The following is a 22,491-nucleotide window of genomic DNA, read 5'->3' on the forward strand; positions in this document are numbered from 1 at the left end:
GGAGACCCTAGATTGTGCAACATGCTTAATAGGGGACTGCCAACTACAGCACACTGTCAGCACCTCGGGTGGGGCCCAGGTGCTGACAGATTTCCTTTAAGCTACAGCACACTGTCAGCACCTCGGGTAGGGCACAGGTACTGACAGATTCCCCTTAAGTGATAGATTTTCAGTTCCACTATATATTATACATACTGGCCATTTTCTTTGACCATCTGCTAGCAGACCGTTGAGGTTTCACTCTATGTTAAAGGAGCGGGACTTGGCGAGATTGGGTAAGTATCCGGGGCTCTAGCGGGGGGTCGGGCGGTGACAGGTTTACTTTAATGAAATGGGTCAGTGGGTCAAAGGGTTATGGCATATGTCAGCGTACCTTTTTACCGATATAGTAACATAGTAAATAAGGTTGAAAAAAGACTAGAGTCAATCAGGTTCAACCTAGGGAAACCAGAACAATCCCTGGATCAACGTATCACCGGAAATAAATGTATCACCATATGTAAGTAAACGTATCACCATAAATAAATGATATGGTGATGTATACCATGGATGTACAACCCAAACCTGATGGAATGGAATCTAACATGACCCTAATAAGGGGTTTTACTTGGTAAACTCTACCAGGGTCGACCTGAAGATCCCTGATCTTGTCATTGGGGCCCATGGCCTTAGAAAAGTTTTTTTTTTTTTTTTTTTTGGGGGGGGGGGGGGGGGGGGGGATTGCCACTTATAATTATACGTTCATGTTCAATATAATAACACCATGACTATAGTATGACATGAAGCTCTGACCCTTGTACTGCACGGCTGTGATAACCATTGTTCTAACCTGATACCTATTAAGTATCATATTAGAGATAAAATTTGCCGTCCCCAGGAGGCTGAGACACTGAGATAAGAAAATGAACTGGAAGAGAATACAAGCAAAGAAGATATTTATGGAAAGCATTAGCAATAATGGCCTCTTCACATTTCATTTCAGATGCTCCATGAGTGTACACAGAGGATTACTATAGGATCCATTTCTGATTTCTGATAAAAGCATATTGTTTCCTCTAGATTTTAATATGATTTTTTTTTTTTTTGGGGGGGGGGGGGGGATTTTCACTCTCCAATAGCTATTGGGAATCGTGTGTTACATAAATGTCTCGGCAGTGCGACATAGATATGATGTGTTCAGGAAGTGTCGCTTGTGAGGCCATGAACAATGACTCTTTGCTGTTCTCGTACATTATTGTGATGTTTTTGAAATTGAAAACACTGCAGAATGGTTTATGCACATGTCTCACAATGGCCATCACATCTTTATAAAGCCCAAAATTCATGATGTCTCCCAGCTGTCATTGCCTTCTCTTATTGGTGATCTGACATTCTAAAAATATAGTAGACATAGGGGAGACTTCCTAATACCACTGTACCGTCTAAACATTTCACTAGTCTATTACATTAGTGCTATGTTCCCAACATAAAGTACACCCTGCTGCGGGATGTGGAGCAGGCTTAAAACACTACCTGCATAAATGTGTTGAAACCCGTAGCTTGATCAGAAAAGTCTGTCAGTACTCTGACTAATCTCCCTCAGTGTTTATGTCCATAAGTAGTTATTCTGTACAGCACAGAGGGAGGACTCATCTATGGTACAGACAGGAAGTAGGAAGCTGACACATGGTCATTGGAGAATAGAAGACTAGGAAATACAGGAGAAAGTCAGGTTAAAAAAGATCATTCAGATGTTTGGCATAGCACCTAACATTTTGTGGTCAGGCATTAAAGGGCTATTCCAGCAAATGGTAAAAAAAAAAAAAAAAAAAATAGGATAGGAAATGGGAAAAATAGAAAAAAAAATTACACTTACCTAGCCCTGGTTCCCCTCAGCTCCCATTCTTCTCCTTATGGTTCCTTGACCTTCTTTCTTCCTGTTTTAAGACGAGGACTTGATGCAGGACTTGCACAGTCTTTCAATTGCTGACCACAGACATCATCCATCTAGGTCAGTGATTGGCTGAGCGAGAAGGTCCTGCTCCAAGCACTCATCTTGAAAGCTGAAGAAGAAAGAAGATTGGATTGGAAGGAGAAGTACAAGAGCTGTGAAGGAGCAGAGGTACAATGGGGCTAGGTAAGTATAAGATATTTTTTTCTAATTTTTTTCTTAGCCCAGTAGCATCTTTTAAGCATATATCAAGGTGGTTATCCCAGACTGTAATATTGATTGCCTATTCTTAGGGTAAGGGTACTATTACACAAAGTGATTATCGGCTGTACTTGGCCGTGTGTGTAATAGCACCGACACCAAGCGGGTAATGAGGAGCAAGCAAATGCTAACCTAACCTCCTAAATATCGGGCCATATAATACGACCCCAAGCCTTATTGTCTACCAAGGACAGTACTGTACATTTTAGACTATGCTTAGAAGTTGATATATTTTTTCTCTTTTTATGAGTATAAGAAAAACAACATATGATATAGATTTGCATTGTGTTTCTGGTATCAGTGGTTGCATTTAGCACATGTCAATGAAATCCTCAGGACAGGCTTTGACTTTCACGAGCAGACGAGTAGCCGGACTAATGAGTCCTCCTATGACCCTTGTCTTTATGAACACCTGCTTCAATGGGAGAAAAAAAGTCTCCACAGTTGTGACTTCACACCGCACGTCAACAGCAGACAGACGTCCCCACTTCTTTAATAGACATCTGACCCTCAGGAGTGAATGCTAATTACTGCCAAAAGAAGTTGCCAAACAGACCATGAAAAGTTCCACTGTCAGTCATGAATCAAAGAGAGGCGCCCACCGGGGAGATGAGGAATGAGCGTCCCAGCTGTAATTAAGTATTCAAACAAGCCTCTGATAATATCGCTCCCCACGGGACGCCCGCCATACCCTCACAAGCTTTATCTATTCGTCCTGAGAACGTTTTTTTTAACAGCTCGGGAAACACTGAGACACAACAATGCCACCTAACTCTGCTACATGTGATGGTGCGCCTCTCTGGAAAAATAAGTACTGAAGACATTTTATTAAATTATAACAATGGCATATGAAGACGCACCTCCGTATATGTCTGGTGGTTAGCCAAGCACCGAAAAGATCATTGAGATCACAGTGGATCCCTATGGAACTCCGGCCGGAGTGTATACCCACTGTATACACTCCGGCCGGGATTCCATGCGGCTGCACAGAAAGTGCAATGTTTATTCATTGAATAGCGCCTGCACGAAATAGACTCTCCAGATAATGTAAAGTACGGCTCCGGCCGTACTTTATATTTTCTGCTATGGCTAGTTGGCGTGTGGGCACATCCTAATGTGCCCGTATTCCAATTAAAAAGAAGTGATGTTAACCCTGTTGGCACTGCAGTACTGCCAGGTTGAACATCTCAGACAGCGGCCTTTCTGTGACCCCATAGTAAATTATGTACAGCTTTTTGGCTGTATTTATGAGACCAGGAGTGCAGTGATATAGTAGCTATATACAGTGAGTAGCTGCAGAGTTATAAAACAATCTGACTCACACTGCCTGTCTCTTCACTATGCCAGTCCTATGAGATGCAGCCTGATACTGCTTTCTGGTGCCTCCTGTTTGTAAGAGAAACCTATCACAAGGAGACAAGCTGCAGCTAGATCTCTATAGTGTGACTTAGGGCTCTATTCCACCGGACGATTATCGTTCGCATAATCATTAACGATTAACAATCTCAAACGACTGCTATTGCGAAAGACCTGAAAACGTTCACTCATTTCCATGGAACGATGATCGTTACTTATGATCGTAATTGCGATAGTTTTTTCTTCGCTATTTATTCGCTATTGCGTTCGTATCTATTGCGAACGACCGAACGATGTCTTATTCAATGCGAACGATTTGCAAACGTTTTGCGAACGAGCAATGATAAAAATAGGTCCAGGTCTTATAAAGCGATCAGCGATTTCTCGTTCGGTCGTTAATCGTTAACTGCATTTCAACCGAACGATTATCGTTTAGATTCGAACGATTTAACGATAATCTGAACGATAATCGTCCGGTGGAATAGGACCCTTAGGGAACAAGTTTTAGGTCACTGATCTATCACTTGTTGCACTCTGGAAGTCTTAGGAGAGACATATCACAGGCAATGAAGGAATTAATATGGTAGGCAACCAGTAAATTGCTAAATAAATATATATACAAGGTTTACATGGTTAAACAACAGCCACCATAGGGGTTATCTGGGGAAAATATATGTATATGGCTGGGTGTTGGGAAAAAAAAAAAGTGATACTTACTGATCCTATTCCATCAGGGCTGCTGTTCTAATGCCTTCTTAGCCTTATATATCCTGGTACTTGTGTTGTCCCTGCAGAACTGCACCGCTAAGCCAATAACCGGCCGCCACAGTGTCCTCAGGCTAAATGGGCAGTTCTTGTGAGGACGAAATGTCTCGGTACCCAGGAAGTAGCAGTGAAGAGTGGGAACTGGAGAGTGTTGGAGCAGTAACTGTGGGAATCGTGGGTAGGTGAGTATTAATTTTTTTTTACACCAATCCCAGCCATATAAGAAAATATTCCCGGGACACCCTACTTAATAATAACCCAGTCTGCACAATAATATTGTTTATATTATGCATTTTTTTGTGTTCTATTATGATGTCTTCTAGAAGCACCATATTCTCCATACTACACCATGTAATTAAATGGATTGATCTAGGCATGGGAAGAGATTGTGATGCCATTTAATTGTACCTTACTAGAGATTACAACCTGGGGTCATTAGGATGCATGTTCTTACACATATGTAATAATTCTGGATGAGCGATCTGTTTACTATGTAGATTATATTCCATGCAAGACTAAGAGAAAGTGGCATTTATTATATATAAAGGGATACATTTTAATCTTATATAAACAGAGCCATCATTTGTGTTTGCGCTTGTATTCCTGACTAATGAGTGTATAGCACTATGGAATTGTTCGACACTAAGCAAGCAAATAATAATACCCTGCGGCAGGCATCTGGTACTCGCGCTGTCACTCAGCCCGTCGCTGCCCGAGGCAAGCGCGGAAATCATGTCTTGTATGACTGAGCGTTAACTTAAGGAGTGAAATCATTGCCTGGTGTGAGCTAATTCTATCATATATTGTGTATGAAAGATAAGACTTGGTGGAAGGGGCTTCTCTGTAGGGGTGGTGGGTGTCATCTCTCTATTTCTATGAGGACTGGGTGGTAACCTTAAACCTTTTACATGACATGGAGCACTATGAAACGTGTCAGCATTGCTATAGAAAGTAGCCATCGTTCATGTATGATCCCAGATCACACAGTTTTAACACATATATAAACTCCTGATGAAGTGTTGGTTTCACAACGTGAAACACGTTGTATTATTGTACTTGGATCCTGAGATATAATATACATCATGTGCATATGGATGGAGGTTCTTCCTTACTAGAGTAATCTCATCATTTATTAATGTTCTGCACATGAAGCGCTTGTGTTTTTTTTTTCTTTTTCGTAAAAGTCATTGGCGTTGGTCACATGCCAGTACAATGGCCCAGTTCAGCAAGTTCAGCTCTCTAGAAATGAAGGGGTGTGGAGGAGAATGGGTTTTGTATGTTATGAGTGTACAAAGTATGTCAGTCCCACCAGGCGCCATAATTCCAACTCATGTCTAGCATGTTTGATGGGTTAATAAAACCTTGCATAAAGTAGGTCAGCCCGTCACTGCTACACGTGAATGGAGGGGCCGCACAACCTAGGAAGAGAGCTGAGCTTAACAACTTGAAATATTGATGATGTGGTCCGCGTGCACTGGTACATTGTGGCAGCGGCCGTCTACGTGACCCTGCTATAAGGAGGGACGTTATCACATGGACAATAAACCTAAAGGAACTAACGAAAGATCATATGAAAGAGAACCTGTACTCCGTGCTGACATGTCTGTTATGCTTGTAGAAATTTAAGTTACCAATTGGGGGAGGGGGGAGATGTTCACACTGTGACAGTGTCCAATTAGTGCTAACTGTGTAGGAATACACCCCTTTGACCAAGGGAGTGGTAACACCCAGTTGTCAATTTATTCACAATTATTCAGGAGGAATAACAGAGGAATGACACAGCATAGATTTCCATGAAAAGATTGTTATTTAATGTTGAAGTACTTACTAAAACAGATCAGCGACAGGTATTACATGTGAAATAATATGATATAAAATAAATAACAGACTGGTACATAGGGAGAGAAGACTTCAATCTACAAGGTATGGGAAGCTGCTGGTCACAGTGCGGGAGGTGGCAGCAGTTATTGTAGGTTGTAGCCTATTCTGTACAGATGGGATTTCAAGTTGCTTTTAAAAGTCTTGATGGTGGGTGACAGCCAGATGTGTCGGGGTAGTAAGTTCCGGAGTACAGAGGGAAGTGCAGGAGACATTTTGGAGACGTGTGTGTAGGAAGCGGACAAGGGGTGGTCACAGATGGAGGTCAAGTGAGGATCAGATATAGCACAAGGATCAGTATGGGGTAAAGGGGCCTTAGATATGGAAGGGCAGAGAGGATGATGTTGCAGTAGTGCAGGCAGGAGATAATGAGGGCATGTACCAGCAGTTGTTGAGGAAGGAGCAGATTATGGAAATGTTTTTTAGGTGGAGACAGCAAAAGGTGGTAAGGGCCTCTTAACCCTTTTATCAAGCATGACTTGCAGCCAGCCACCATGCCAGTAAGCAACAACTTCTGTTTTTCCAGAAGCGTCAGTGCAAGTTCACACTACGTATATTTCAGTCAGTATATATGTATATTTCAGTCAGTATATTTCAGTCAGTATTGCAACCAAAACCAGGAGTGGATTAAAAACACAGAAAGGATCTGTTCACACAATGTTGAAATTGAGTGGATGGCCGCCATTTAATGGCAAATATTTGCTGTTATTTTAGAACATCGGCCGTTATATTGAAATAATGGCCATTATTTACTGTTATATGGCGGCCATCCACTCAATTTCACCATTGTGTGAACAGATCCTTTCTGTGTTTTTAATCCACTCCTGGTTTTGGTTGGAATACTGACTGAAATATACTGACTGAAATATACGTAGTGTGAACCCAGCCTTAATGCAGATCGGGCAATGTGCATCCAGCAGACCCTGTACATGGAGTATATATGGATATGGTACTGTTTCATAAAGATATTCTCCCCCAGATGCAATTCTTCTAGAGAGCAATAGCTTATACATATGGCATTAGATGAACCATGCCACAAAAGGAAAAAAAAAACCTTGTATGCCTTTGAAACATGCTAAAGTACACTAGGGCCCAATTTATCTCTGTACAACTATTAAATGGATACTCCAGAGACTAAAAAAAAAAGTACTTTGTAATAAAACTTTATTTAAATAAATGTATAGTTTTTTGTTTATATATACTTTGGATGACTGGTAGCAGCAGGCTCTGCTGTAACCAAAGTTTGTGTCGGGAACTGCAGGACTATCTAAGCGGTCCTGTTGCCCTATGTACTGTATATTTTTACATAAAGTACTCAGGAGAGGCTGCCTGACAAGATGGCTGTGTGCTAGCTATGCAGAGACTGCCAGAGTAGGGGAGGGGATCAGGAACTGCAGGGCTTACATAGCCCTTCAGTACTCGACACAGGCCTTGGCAGCCATGTCACCCCCTACTGCTGCCAGTCAACGGAAGTGCATATATAAATAAATAACAATACATTTATTTTAATAAAGATATATAGCAAAGTAATTATAACTTTATTAAACCAATATATAGGGGGATAAAACACTTTTTATGAGTCTCCGGAATACCCCTTTAAAATGAGTCGAAATAAAAACTTTCTACAGTATGTATATCATGTGATGCAGTGGCTTCCAGTTCTTATATGACCTTGTTTGAGTAGCTTCTTACACAGTCATTTTAAAGAGTTGTGAGTTACAGATGGTGAAATCTACTGGATATGCATGAGCAACAATAGTAGTAGAGCCCCCCCTCCAGTGTGACCCATATAACATGTGTGATGAGAAATCCCTAATGCACAATGGAACAAGCTATAACTATATTTAGATGGCTTTAATGCAAGCTATAGAAGGAGTAATGCAGATTGTGGAAGAAGGACGGCTTTAAGATTCTCAACATCATGTACCAGAGCGGGAATCTGATCTGCCACCGACGTGGTGACACCTGTCCTTGTTCTTATGTCTCACACTATTCTATGTAATAGTACAAGGAGGCCTGCTTTATTGTCCCATACAGATCCATTCTGTTATTTAGATAGATGATTGTTCTAACTTTTAAAGCTAGGTTAAGAGTCTAATAACACGCTATAAGCAGAGCTGCATTGTCCGTAGAAGTGGCCCTTGTAGGCTTTGTAGAACACCTGAAGAATAAGGTAACAACAATAATGGGGGCATAGAGCCTCACTGCTAAAATATAAGACATTTCCTTTGCAGCATGAGTTGGAGACCCCATGATGGGGGTTGTTGTAATGTTCTTGTCTGATGGTTCTAAGTTAACTTACTCACTAACAGGGAATGATGATGGATGACTATTCTCACATTAGGGGCAGCTTCCCACTGACTGAATGAGGGTAAATAAATCCAGTAATAAATGGACCAGGCAGACTGGTAGAGGCAGGAAAATAATAAAGAACTGAACTCACCCATCCTCCGATGCACTGGTCCTGGGTCCTGTTCACATCAGCCAGTGACTTTCAGCTCTGCTAGAACACCTGAGTGACTACCCGCCCAGCCAATCGGTGACTTGTTCGGGACGTGACGTTTCAGCTGGTGAAACTGGGTACATGACAAGCTGAAGTTGACCTCCGACTTCTGCAAATGGGATGGGGGAGCGGTGTATTGGCGACATGAGGACGGGTGAGTTCAGTTCTTTATTATTTTCCTTCCCCCACCTGCCTGCCTGCAGTTCTTGTCCTTCCATAGGACTTCTCCTTTAACAGTGTTCGGTGCCTGTTCATCTCTGCTTCATCCTGCTTTCATTCTGCCCTGACACTGCAGAAACTGTCAGGGGCGGGTCCTAACTGTGGCTAGTGATTGGCTGAGCAGTCACTTCCTGTAGGTACCTGACATCATCGGAAGCAGGAAGAAGCACAGGGGCCTGGGATTCAAGTGTCATGAGATGGCAGTGGCTTGGGAGCTAGATGGGTGAGTGTGAGATATTTTTTAATGGGGCAGCACCCTGGGGCCTTTAAATTGTGGTCATTGAAGTGAAAAAATATTTAGAGCAAATAAACTAATATGCAGAAGAATTGCTCTAAATATTTTTTACTTCAATCACCAGAATTTATAGGGGTTATTCAGGGACCAAAATTCTTTATATATTCCCCCAGGTGCTGCCAAAATAAAAGCAACACTGATATCTTTCTATCATGGATACTCTGAACCGTTTCACAGGGTTGGTTTCTGGGTAAATAATTCTGCTGCTCAGATTTTGTAATGGATCGGGCAAGATAAAAAAAAAAGAGATCTTTTACCTTCAGAAACAGAGATGAGATAAAACCTACAAATGTGACCAAATATGATATAGTGAATTAACTTGTTTTCACAGCTGTTGGAAAAATATAACTTGGCAGACACAGGCTTTAGTAGAGAGAGCAGGTGCATCTTTCTCCTTTGCCCATTTCATGGCCAGCTTGGGACATTTTGGACACGATGGGTATTGGATTGTTATTTCTTGGCCACTAGAGAAAATGAAACCCATCAGTATACAACCTATGCATTCTAAACTTTTTTTTAATTATTATTGCACACACATAACTAACATACCATCATAACAATAGATGAGGTACAGGATCCAAAGTCAGCTCTAAACACAGCTGTCTTATGCTGGACCTACGGGGCCTATTATTGTGTTTTGAGTCTGGACCTGCTCTAGGTTGATGGGACTTTGGAGCTCCTGATAGAAAAGCGTCCCCAATAATGGGCCAGATATGTCAATGGTGGGCATACCACTTTAAGCACATTACTAATTTAGAAAAAAGTGATTTTTGTAATCTCTGGCCCATCAAGGCATCAGCCCTGACTATTCAGACAATAAAAACTTGTAATATTGCTCTTGTAGAAAGCATTTAATTGTAAGTGGGAGGAGAGGTTTTACATCTGACCAGAGCCGGTGTTCTCTTCTCCACTCAGAACGGGATAATTATCTGCTCCGGCATTTGACAAAGTGATTTATGAGTCAAGCTTGCTTTGTCTGTAAATAAACTGGACAGGGATAGCCGCTGCTCAGTGTGTAAAGCTAAGCATTGTTAGATATCCATTATGTGGGGGGAGATTACTCTGCTCTCATTATTTAAAGAACGAGCAAACAAAGTGTCTGTAATGATCACATAATGATGGGCCGGATTGCAGTGACTAGCGGCATCTGATATCAAGAAATTCCAAATTATTGAACCGATATAGAAAATTCACTTGTGACGATCTACTGTAGGACAGAAGCCATGGCACTGAATGGCAGCTTTATTAGAGACACCTGATCTTAGCTTCCCTGTATAGAAAGTAAGACCCATGACCCTGAGGTGCAGCATAAAAACAAGTGATCATTTTCAATGTACAATGAGAAAATCAAGTGGTTTAAGCAACTTAGAGAGAGGCCTGGTCATTGGTTCTAGATTAGACGGGTCAGGATTTCATAACTGTCGACCTTATGGGGTTTTTTTCGAATGCGTTGATGTCAAAAGTATACTGAGAATAGTGCGATCAAGAAAAACCTGGGGGATCCTGTGGATGTAAACAACTCAGCGAAGAATGGCGTCATAGGAGGATGGCAGAAAGGGTTCTGATAAACCGGCTGAGCACAGTCAAGCAGGCTGCAGCCAAATACAATGCTGGTCTCCGACAAACATGACCAATTGCAAAGCTTGTCGTTGCTTAGCATGTCCGTTCTAAAACAGCAACCAGTTCCATTGCTAGCTAAAGGAAACAAAAAGCCAAGACCCTAGTGGGCAAAGGAGGGCAAAAATTGGATCACAGAGTGGTGGAGAAACATGGCCTGGTTAGACGGCATCTTGGCACAAGCAGCATGAATAAATGTCAGTTGTAAACAGTTGGGGGTGGTGGGGGAGGTGTAATAGTGGGGGGAATGTTTTCTTGGCACACCCCGGGTCCTCTGATACCTGTAGATGAATGTTTGGACAGTAGGGTTTATCTTTGTGGCTCACCAAGGTCATCCTTCTGACAATGCACCATGCCAAGGGTTGTATAGTCATAGATTGGTTTCCGATTAGTCGCAGGAACATGATAACAAGTTTTCCTTGCTTCTCCCCAGATCTTTATCCTGTACAGCAAAGCTTTTAAACCTGTGGCCTTTGAGCTGCTGCAAAACTTCAATTCCTATCCTGGCTGTATATAGATAACGGTAGTTTTGTAGCCGCAGTTAGGGCAGCATCATCTCGGGGACAAGGTAGAACAGGCCGTTCACAGCACATGAGTACCTCTAGTGAATCTGCAGCAACTATAAGAAGTTATCCTGTCTACACAAAGGCCAGTACTCTTGCAGGAGAATTTCATAATCTAGTGTAATCTATGCAGTCCATATCACTGCATCTCTGAACGCCAAAGGAAATCTAACGCATTACTAGACGGGGGTTAGCCATTCAGTATATAGGTATTACAGTCATCCATGTAATGCAGTGGTGACGTTGCTACAGTGATGTCTTTGTAGTCTCAGGGGTCATATGGAAATGAGACAAATGAGACATTCTTATTAGGGGTATTAGAAGTATCGGACATTAGCTGCCTTGTCTTGTTTGTTTAAACTTTGTCCTCTGTGGAGAATAGACACCATGAATAATGCATAAGTCATATCCCTTATGTATAGATATTGCATGACCATACCATACCTGATTAAGTTACGGCAGAGAGCACCATCCAACCTACTGATATATTTGGTAAACCGTTCTGTTCCTTACTTTCCTTCATACTTGAGTTACTCGATGCAAATCTCAGTCTCTACTAGAATTGTTCACAATACGTCCAATGTCCTTCACTGTACAGCAATCACAGGGTTAAGTGGATAACAACGGACACTTTTCTAGCACGGGTGTCTCTGTGGTTATTACAATGGAACAAGAGCGGCCGGTGTCTGATGTGCGGATAGTTAAGAAGCAGCAGCGATTCTTGTCATGAAAAGGAATTGATCATTTGATTAATATCCTGTCTGGGAGTATTGATCGGTGAGGTCATCCATTATGAATTATTCATCATTTATTCCCCCGCTACTGTAAATCACTTGTGGAAAGTACAGAGGCTGAGTCACTCTCTTAAAACCTGTTTTAATCATACGTAGCCAACCTAAAGGGCAAGCCAAATGAATTACAAGGTGCTATGAATGAAAAACTTTCTTCTTCCCTGTAATTTATGGGTCTGCAGATTCCCCAGTTTATAAATAATGACGTCCTTGTGGACTAATAATAATCAGATTATTGAACCGCGCTATTTGTTTCCAGTGAGCACCAGGTAGGGACACTTTGTATGTATTCCAAAGACATATATGTACATTATGTGGTCTGGGGGAAACTGGGTCTACAATCTGTTTTACCAAGAGCATAAATACTATAGACGCCATTAGTGCAGTTCTTATAGGTAGCGAAGAAGGTGAAGGAAGACTAAATGAAGGAGGGCTAAGTGACCATCAGTGGCAGGAACTATGGCAAGTTTTTGCCTTTCTAGAGATGCCCATACACCTTAAATAACTGTCAGTTACCCCTCCCGATTTCTCCATGCATACACAAACGTCTCAGCTTAGCCAATTGTTTATGTGCCTTCTAAATTAAAAGGTCGGAGATGCTACCAGAGCTATCTCTCCGAGAACAAATGGATCAGGCAGTTAAAATCCAGCATGTCTGATCCATCTTCATCATATGTTGGAGGAGAGTCGTGAGCCCCTGTACATTAGATGTATTCTAAGGGTACAAACCCACACACCGTATACACAGCAGATACGCAACAAAAACGCAGCAAATACGCAGCAGATTTGTTGGTACAGATTTGATGCTGTGTTCAGTTATTTAGATATAATCTGCTGCGTTTTTGCTGCGTTTTTGCTGCGTGTTTGCTGCGTATTTGCTGCGTATCGCAGCAGTAAATACGCTGCTTATACGGTGTGTGGGTTTATACACTAAAGTTTGAGAGCCTTAGACCACTGCAACATCAGTAAGCAAGGGTGAAAAATTAGTTGTTGTTCTGCCCTACAAGGATTGGAAAAAAGGAGATGGGCAAAAAAAATCAGTGCATATAGGGTATATTGAGGGTTTTGGTTATATGCTTAGACACCAGAAGGGCGTCCTCTTGCTACCATGTTTCTCCAAAAATAAGACCTAGCTTCATTTTGTAACCTTTTTCTAGTAGGCTTGAGATATAAGGCCTACTCCATAAAGGGGTGGGTTTAGGGAGTTGTGAAGTATGGAGACTACCAGCAGAGGGGGAATGTACACAGTATGGAGGAAGAACTACAGATGGGAGAAGGGAGGTACACAGTATGGTGATTATCTGCAGAGGGGGGGGGGGGGTGTAAAGTATAGGGACTACCAGCAGAGGGGGATGTATACAGTATTGGGAAAGAACTACAGATGGGGGGTATACAGTGTAGAAGCCTAACTACAGAGGAGCTTACGGAATAGGAGCCTAACAACAGTGGGACATACAATATGGTGGCTAACTACCATATAGAGTGGAGGTACAGTGTAGGGGTATACTGTGTTTCTCTGAAAATAACCCCTAGTCCTTGGGGCTTATAATATAAGAACTTGCCTTATTTTCAGGGAAAACACAGTATAATGAATGCAGAGAATTCCACCAACAGATCTGACGACAGATTATCTGCCAAAGATTTGAAGCCAAACCCAGGAATAGACTATAATCAGAGAACAGGTCATAAAGGAAAGACTGGATTTCTCCTCTTTTCAAATCCACTAAGGGGTTTGGCTTCAAATCTTTGGCAGATAATCTGTCGTCAGATCTGTTGGTGGAATAGGGCCTTAGTAATGCCCCTATTCCACGAGTCGTTTGGAGGAGCAAACGAGCGCTATTAGCGCTCGTTTGCTCTTCGTTCCCCGCTCGCTGCCGCCTATATTTAACGTGGCTGCAGCGAGCGGGTGAGTGCGGGAGGGGGCGGCGGGGAGCTGCGGGGGGGCTGCCCGGGGGATCGCTGATCGTCCGGGCAGCCCATAGGATATAGCAGCGTCTGCTGCCGATGCTCCTATTCAACGGAGCGACGGCAGCAGATCGCTGCTATATCAGTCGCTTGTTTTTCAACATGTTGAAAAACAAGCGACTGCAACGATCAGCCGACATGAACGATGTCGGCTGATCGTTGCACTCTATTCCACGGGACGAATATCGTTCGTAGCGGCCGATATCGGCTGAATACGAACGATATTACTCCTCTAAACGACCCGTGGAATAGGGCCTTAAGAGAGTGTCCTAGATATAGGTTTAGGGTAGCTTCACACACACCGTATCGCAGCGGATTTTCTGCTGCAGATCCTGTACGTGTGAACGCACCCAATTTTCCTGTTCCCCAGCAATACAACAAGCTTTAGACTTTTTTCTGTAACATTATGCCAAGATGCTGAACTGGATGTTAACTGCTGGACTGGGGCATAACTGGAGGGGCTCCAGAGGTTGCAGTATTACCCGGGCTCTGATTCCCAGGAGGGCCAAAACAGTTCTCAACCATAAAAGATACCAGCATTATTGCATGGTAGTAAGAAGTGGTAGTGAGAGATTTTACATTGAGGATCGTAGGAATTCATTAATAAAATATACTGCAACCATATGTCTACAGCCAGCAAAAACCTTCAGATGTTGTGTACCTGTGTCCTTATAGATAATTGGAAGCGCTTCCTCTATAATAATAATATCTCAGCATATCTTCCTGTTGATCCTGCTAAGACTTCCCGCTGGTTAACGGAAAGAGAGCTGCTCAGTCACTGTGAAATGTAAAGTAAGAACACAGACAGCTATCACCCTGACTCCTCCATTAACATACATGATAGAATATACATGGTATCTCAATAAAGCTGCCGAAAAACCGACTTGGTGAAAGATCATCTGACAGGCTAAAATGTCACTTTTTGATATTTGTTTTTCCCTGATATCTGTCAGGAATAATTGACGTTGGATTTTCAGTAGATCTAGCCAAATTGTCATATTATACACAGCTAGCTATAGACATGAGGTGATTTTTATATATGTGATCCTTCATCTGGGGAAACATATTGGTTTTTAATAGATAAGCACAACTTGAGCTTGCTTCAGTCCGATTGTTCGGCATTTGATTACCGGTGGCTGAAGAAGTTGAATGCAACCATAGGCACTCCAGGAAAACATGGATACAGCCATAGGCCATAAGCTGTATCTGTTTCCCAGGGAACCTTACGGCCCTATTACATGGAGCAATAATTGGCCAAATTATTGATCCGTGTAATACAGACAACGATTAGCTGATGAAACGATCATCGGTTCATCATTGGTTTAGGTTTGGAACTAAAATAGTCGGGGGGGCGACTGGGCATCACTACGTGTAATAGTGATGCACGTCCAACGGCTGCCAATTACCCAAAAACCTGATACCATAGCTCTCCCTGCTCCCAGTCTTCTCTCCTGTGCTCTGCAGCTTCCCAGTCCCCGCAGCGTCTGAGCGGCCTGTCAGCTGACAGGCCGCTCTGCCAATCATAGGCCAGAAGAGAAGACTGGGAGCGGGGAGAGGTAAGGTATCAGATGTTTGGGCAAAGGCTGCATAGACATCGCTAATGATGTCCGTGCAGCCCTTACAGTCTGATTATTGGGCCGTCTAATAGGCTCGTTTACTAGTTCACTAAAATGATAGGGCTGCAGTCGGCCCATGTAATAGGACCCTTAGGGCCACATCCAACTTCTTCTGCCGTCTGTAATCAAATGCTGGGTGTTCGGGTTCAGACATTCCTGAACGTACTTTGACATCTGAATTTTTTGGTGATGCCAGGAAATTTTCAGCTTTTCTACTGCTGAGTGGGATAGAGGGGAGGAAATCTTGAAGTACGTACCTGTTGTTGGAGGACCCTTCTGACCTCCTTAATGTTATTTTATATTGCTTTTGTAGAGAAACTTGGTCTGTAACCTTTTTTGCACACGGTCTTGACATGATTTTCCTCACTATATGGTCTCTGTAGATTAAGCTGACACATTAGGCGCTTATCAAGGAGAGCATGTGGGTCAGGGAAGTATTTCAGTTTTATATTACATCGTATTTGCATTACCATCCATCAAAAAGTTATCTTTTCCTGGTAAACGTCGACTTCTGAGCATATGACACCGCCAATACCGGCTCATTAATAAACATTACATTTCATATCCATTAAACCCGATCTGTGCATTAATGTATCTTATTGTTTATGGAACATTATGGGTGGAGAAAGAGGCCTGTAGCACATGGATTTTGGCCATAGCTTTATATTAAAGGGGAACTCCGGATAAGACAAACTTGTTTTCTAAAAGTAAATTAAAAGTTATATAGATGTGTCTATACAATGTATGATCGTATCTGTACGGTTCTGCCACACTGGTAGCTGATAGAAATCCAGGAAGTGAAGAAATATGGCCTCTGTGCGGATCCACATTGTCTCCTGCTCCCCCTGCTCTCCCACCTTAGGAGACAAATATTCCAGGCCTCTGTGTCACATTGTGTGTGTCTGCCAGGCACAGGCTGATGATGCAGAGAGGGGGCAGGGCGTGATTCACCATCTCTGACCGGCCAGAAGCAGGTGTTTCAGCTTCGCTGGTTGTGCAAAAGTCTACAGAGAAATTAGGGCTGTGTTCACACATGTTGGAGTGTTATTGAAGTACTGCAGCATCTGCACAAAAATGATGCAGTAACACAATTAGATAATGCTAAACAGCTGAGAGCATAAGTGCCGCCACTGCCAATCCCACCTGCACAAAAAAGGCATAAACAGTATATCCGATGTAAGATAGTATCGGATAATTTCCTTATTGTGGGAATCAACTTCAAAGATAAAAGATGCTTGATCATAATATGTGCATGTGCATGGAAAAATTTAATTTAAAAAGTTCTCTGCTTTATTCCAATATCAGCGTTACAGGTAGAGAATACAGCGTGCTGTGTGGGTGGGACTACAATGAAATTATAAAGTACTGCAAATAATTCAGTAACACAATGAAACTGCAATGTGTGAACACAGCCTAGATGTTCTGCAACAGCTTTGGGCGGGAATAGGCAGGGTGGAGGATTGTGATGGAACAGCTGAGGGAAAGCTTTGCATTCTGGAACCTGTAGTACCAAGTACTAGAGATGAGCGAACCTGGAGCATGCTCGAGTCGATCCGAACCCGAACTTTCGGCATTTGATTAGCGGCTGCTGCTGAAGTTGGATAAAGCCCTAAGGCTATGTGGAAAACATGGATATAGTCACTGGCTGTATCCATGTTTTCCAGACAACCTTAGAGCTTTATCCAAGTTCAGCAGCCTCCGCTAATCAAATGCCGAACGTTCGGGTTCGAATGGACTCGAACCCGGTTCGCTCATCTCTACTAAGTACATCTGCTCAACCAGGAAATACAGAAACACAAAACAGAACAAACCCCCCCCAAATAAATGGATTTTTGGTAGTTTCAAAACTGGGATAGATAGGTAAGTATTGTTATATGCTTCTGCAAAAGTTTCCTTTTTTTACCTCTACCTGGAGTTCCCCTTTAACTATTCATTTCTAATAAAACATTTACAAGATACATAAGAAAAAGGATCTTTATAAGATTGCAGAACTTCACAAACATATATGTGATTGCTTATCCTTATCTTTAGTTAGAGCCTGCTTTATGGCTCCCATACACTTTAGCCAAAATCTGGTTGAGTTTGTCCCCTTCATCATTGTATGGAGGCCTCCCAACTCTTACCCTAATAGGTGATATCAGGGGGTAAGAGAAAGATTGAGCATGTTGGATTTTAGCTGCCCAACCCTTTTGTTCTCCAAGAGATAAGTATGTTGTTGGCCTTCCAGCTCTGGCTGCAGGTGTTGGGTTAGTTAAGAGTTGGGCATTTTGGATTTTAGCTTCCAGACCCTTTTGTTCTCCAAGAGATAAGCCTGTTGTTGGCCTCGGTTGGGTTAAGAGTTAGGCAATTTGGATTTTAGCTGTCAGACTCTTTTGTTTTTGGGGAGATAAGCCACCACTTGCAGCAGCTTACTACTCCCGTCCTCCATTGATAACACATGCACTTAGCTCATGTGTCTATGGTTTGTTTACACGGCCTGATAGAGGGTGACTGTACGGACGCAAATGAGTGCTGATCATCAAGATCTGTGCTTGTGTGCAGTACCTTTATAAGGCAAGATAAACTGCATAGCTGGGCCGCTCAAACAATTGCAGTATCGCTTGTGTGGCCATTAACATTTGTTGTTACCAATAATGATAATTTTTAAGGCCACAAAAAGATCCATTGGGCATTTTCCCGCTCACTATTTGGACGCTGGCATTTCTAGGAATGCTCGCTGCCGCTAAGTGTCCCTTGTAATGGTGCGTTTACACAGAGAGATATATCTGACAGATCTTTGAAGCCAAAGCCAAGAACAGACTATAAACAGAGAACAGGTCATAAAGGAAAGATTGAGTTTTATGCTCTTTTCAAATCCATTCCTGGCTTTGGCCTAAAAAAATCTGTCAGATAAATCTCTGTGTAAAGGCACCATGAAAGGGGCTTATGGGGGGATCAAGTGATAGAGCTGATCAGCTGACAGCTACCTTATGTGCATGGCCAGCTCTAAAGGAGTTGTGTCAACAACATGAGCCTGAATGTATATAAAGCTAACCCAGTTATAATCGATCACAAAGGGTTTAGCCCCTAAAGTACTTGATGGGTTAAATTGTAGCCAGCCACTGTTTTCTATTGCAGTTTGGAAAATATACCATAGTATCACCTGAAGCCCATTCTGCTGTATAGGCAACAATGTAGTGCAATAATACATATTACATAATACATAATAAGAAGACAATTGGGGAAATTCATCGGTGTAAAGTGAAACTGGCTCAGTTGCCCCTAGCAACCAATCAGATTCCACCTTTCATTTCCAGAAGAGTCTGTGAGGAATGAAAGGTGGAATCTGATTGGTTGCTAGGGGCAACTGAGCCAGTCTCACTTTACACCAAGTTTGCTAAATCTCCGCCATTAATGTATTTCTTTGCAAGCTGCTATATCTACCAGTTTGGAGTGGTTTAGTGATTGATGTGGTGCAGAATAAAACACTGGGCGCTATATATTATAGATACCATCCTAACTTCTCCGTAATTCCCCATTCACCTGCTGTTTATGATCTCATTGCAGTTGCTCTCTGCTCCCCTGGTTCTCATTACGCCGCTCCACCGCACACACACACATTTACTCCTGTTGTTCTCCTGACCCCTCCAAGATTTTTTGAAGCCCTTGAATGTTAGAACCTCCTCATGCAATTTGCATTGCGGTATAAATCATGTACTTCATGCTTTAATTAACATTAATTAATATTAATAGAGCTCCCTTCACCCTTCGTGTCATGGTGAGCGATTTTAATGTCATGATTTCCGCTCTTTAGTCTGCGGCCTCTTATTGGAATGATTGAATCTTCAGCAGGTAGCAGAGTAGTTGTCAATCGGAAGAAAACAGAGAGGCTTATATAATAAGGCGGCGATAAGAGCGCCATTGTGCCGTAGCCAGCAGCAACCAATTATAAATCTTATCTATTCCGGACAAATTAAAGTAACGCTAAAGTACAGGGGATTATAGCTGACATATTGTATGGGGATTATACTCCATAGACTTTTGCTGGTAGTAGTCATTATGTCCCATGATCTCAGAAACTTTTATAGAGTCTCCAGGAAGACATAAAGTGCTAAATATGCTACTGTGACCGGCTGTCCTTTGCTGGACTATTACAATATCTGGCCTATGAAAGTTGTATTACAGGAATGTTACTGTATTAGTCATACATTATTCTGTTCTGTAAAATCCTACAAGGCACTGAAGGCAGTTTCCCTTAGAGAAGAGCAGAGGTGGGTTATTATGTTGGAGGGTGTTAGGATTGGCTTGTACTTCCTATGTTCATAAAACTAGATGACAAGCTGTCAGATATTATAGAATATCCCCCAAATTCCCTGCAAGGAAAAGAATGTTTATTAATAATTTGTCGGGTCCTGTCAGAAGGGCAACATACAACATAGGAGGGGGTCACTGAGCTCGAGGATATATATATCTTTTATATATATCTTATCTCTTAGAGAAAGCCTGTCAGTTCTGTTTCTATCCTCCAACATAGCGAAAGTGAGTCCTGCTTCTCCTTTCCCATATAGAGAAAGCCTGTGAGTCCTGCTTCTCCTTTCCCATATAGAGAAAGCCTGTGAGTCCTGATACTCAACCTGCCATATTCAGCCTGTGAGTCCTGCTTCTCATTTCCCAAACAGATAAATCCTGTGAGTCTCGCTTCTCCCCTTTCATATAGATAAAGCCTGTGAGCCCTACTCTTCCCCTCCCATATAGATAAAGCCTGTGAGTCCTGCTCTTCCCCTCCCATATAGATAAAGCCTGTGAGTCCTGCTCTTCCCCTCCCATATAGATAAAGCCTGTGAGCCCTGCTCTTCCCCTCGCACCTACAGAAAGTCTGAGTCCTGCTGTTCTCCTACTACATAGACAAAGCATATTAGTATATTAGCATATATTAGCACAGTTGAGTAAAACTGCAAACAATTAACATAACTTTAAAGCAACGGGATACAATATAATCTACTGGAATCTTTTTCCGTCCGCGATAAGGACTTGCAGGCAGCCAGGTGAAGAAGTCACTCTGTATTCCAGACAGATAGAGAGAGATGGGCACCGTTCTCCCCGGCTCTGTCATCAACCTGCAGCTATAAATCTGCCTGGGAGAAGCTGCCAGGTTCCTGCAGATTTTCTTCTTCTGTTGTGTTCAGTGCCAGCTCTCATGGGCAAGCCTGGAAGCCTGCACTACCCTAAAGTTGTGTCTGGTGTTCCTTCCAGATCATTGTACACACATTACAGAATACATAAAACAGCAATCAATAGGAAAGGGCACAAAGGTGGCCCATAAAAGAGTCCGTAAATAGAATTACTGCCTCCTCCCCAGAAGAATATTATATAGGGCTATTGCAGTGGGTTTATAGACGTGTCCCAATTAATCATTATAATATTGGGATTTTGAAAGAAAAGCAAAATCTGAAATTACCTATAAAGGAGGGCTCCAGATTTAGCAGTCTGCTTTTCTGAATGTGACCACAGTATACTAGCTAAATATATAATTGCCAAAATGTATACTGTCCATATTGGTTCTTGTAAAGTGTCCCTTTCCTAGAGACATTGTTTTTATGTGATTCCTACGATCACTAGCAAGAACAGGGAGAAGTGCTAGACTGAGCTCTTTACTCCCCAACTTGCTGTTCTCCCTGTCTCACTGCAGTCTGTGGAGCCTGTCCCCTGAAGTTAAGTCTATGGAGCCTGTCCCTTGCAGTAAGTCTATGGAGCCTGTCCCCTGCAGTAAGTCTATGGAGCCTGTCCCCTGCAGTAAGTCTATGGAGCCTGTCCCCTGCAGTAAGTCTATGGAGCCTGTCCCCTGCAGCAAAGCAAGGCAGTGAGCCCCCCTCCTCACTTGTTCTAGCGATCAGTGAAGCTTGTAAGGCCCATACCCTGACCAATAAAAACTTTTGACGTGTCTCTATGTGACAGTGACCCCTTTAAGCCACAATACACCTGGGAATACTTATAAAATGCCCACTTTTTGATGGTTGCATGAACCTCCCCCCTTTTGTGATCTGGTTGGACTTGTCCGGGAATGCTGGGAGATGTAGTTTTGCCACCAGAGGTTGCTGCTGTAAACCATGTAATTGATCCTGTTTTCTTTTGCTTAATGCTATATAGTGTGGCGCGCTGTAATAAGTGCTATACATAAATCAGGCCCTGACGTCGTCCTTTTGCCAAGACTCTTAGGAGATGAGCGCCGCATTCCACTTCGAGAATGATTGATCTCAAGACAGAAGAGCTGATCTTTTCTCTTTTTCTTGCAGGTTACAGAGAAGGATTACTGTGGAAGAGGGGACGAGACAACGGGCAGTTTCTCAGCAGGAAGTTTGTTCTTTCAGAAAGGGAAGGGGCGCTCAAGTATTTTAATAAAAATGATGTGAGTAGGTGCTATATCCTTAAAGGAACGCTCCTTTGAAAATTGTCTTGTGTAGGGTTGGTGAGGTTATATATATATATTTAATCAAATGCCTGGGCTACATAGTGATTTGAAACACCTATAGAAGAGTCCAGTGTGTGCTAACTGGTGCTGAGCGGACTTGCTGAACTGTTCGGGTTTGGAACTATTCTCTAAACCCAAATGTACTGCATTTGACTGACTGCGAAGTTGGATGCTGCCCTAGGGCTGCCAGGAAAACATGGATACTGCCTATGGCCTATGGCTATATCTATGTTTTCCAGGACCCTCCAAGGCTGCATCCAACTTCTTCAGCAATGGTAATTAAA

The 22,491-nt window shown here is 42.5% G+C and overlaps 1 protein-coding gene across 1 annotated transcript in view; it reads left to right on the top strand.

Annotated features, from left to right (window-relative positions):
- Window positions 1-22,491, top strand: part of ADAP1 (ArfGAP with dual PH domains 1) — a 119,525-nt gene that overhangs the window by 82,715 nt on the left and 14,319 nt on the right. Inside the window, exon 5 of the mRNA XM_069983860.1 lies at window positions 22,032-22,144. Coding sequence (XP_069839961.1) covers window positions 22,032-22,144 — 113 coding nt within the window. The remainder of the gene's footprint in view (window positions 1-22,031; window positions 22,145-22,491) is intronic.

The sequence above is a fragment of the Dendropsophus ebraccatus genome, chromosome 9 (assembly GCF_027789765.1).
Source record: "Dendropsophus ebraccatus isolate aDenEbr1 chromosome 9, aDenEbr1.pat, whole genome shotgun sequence".
Lineage (NCBI taxonomy): Eukaryota > Metazoa > Chordata > Amphibia > Anura > Hylidae > Dendropsophus > Dendropsophus ebraccatus.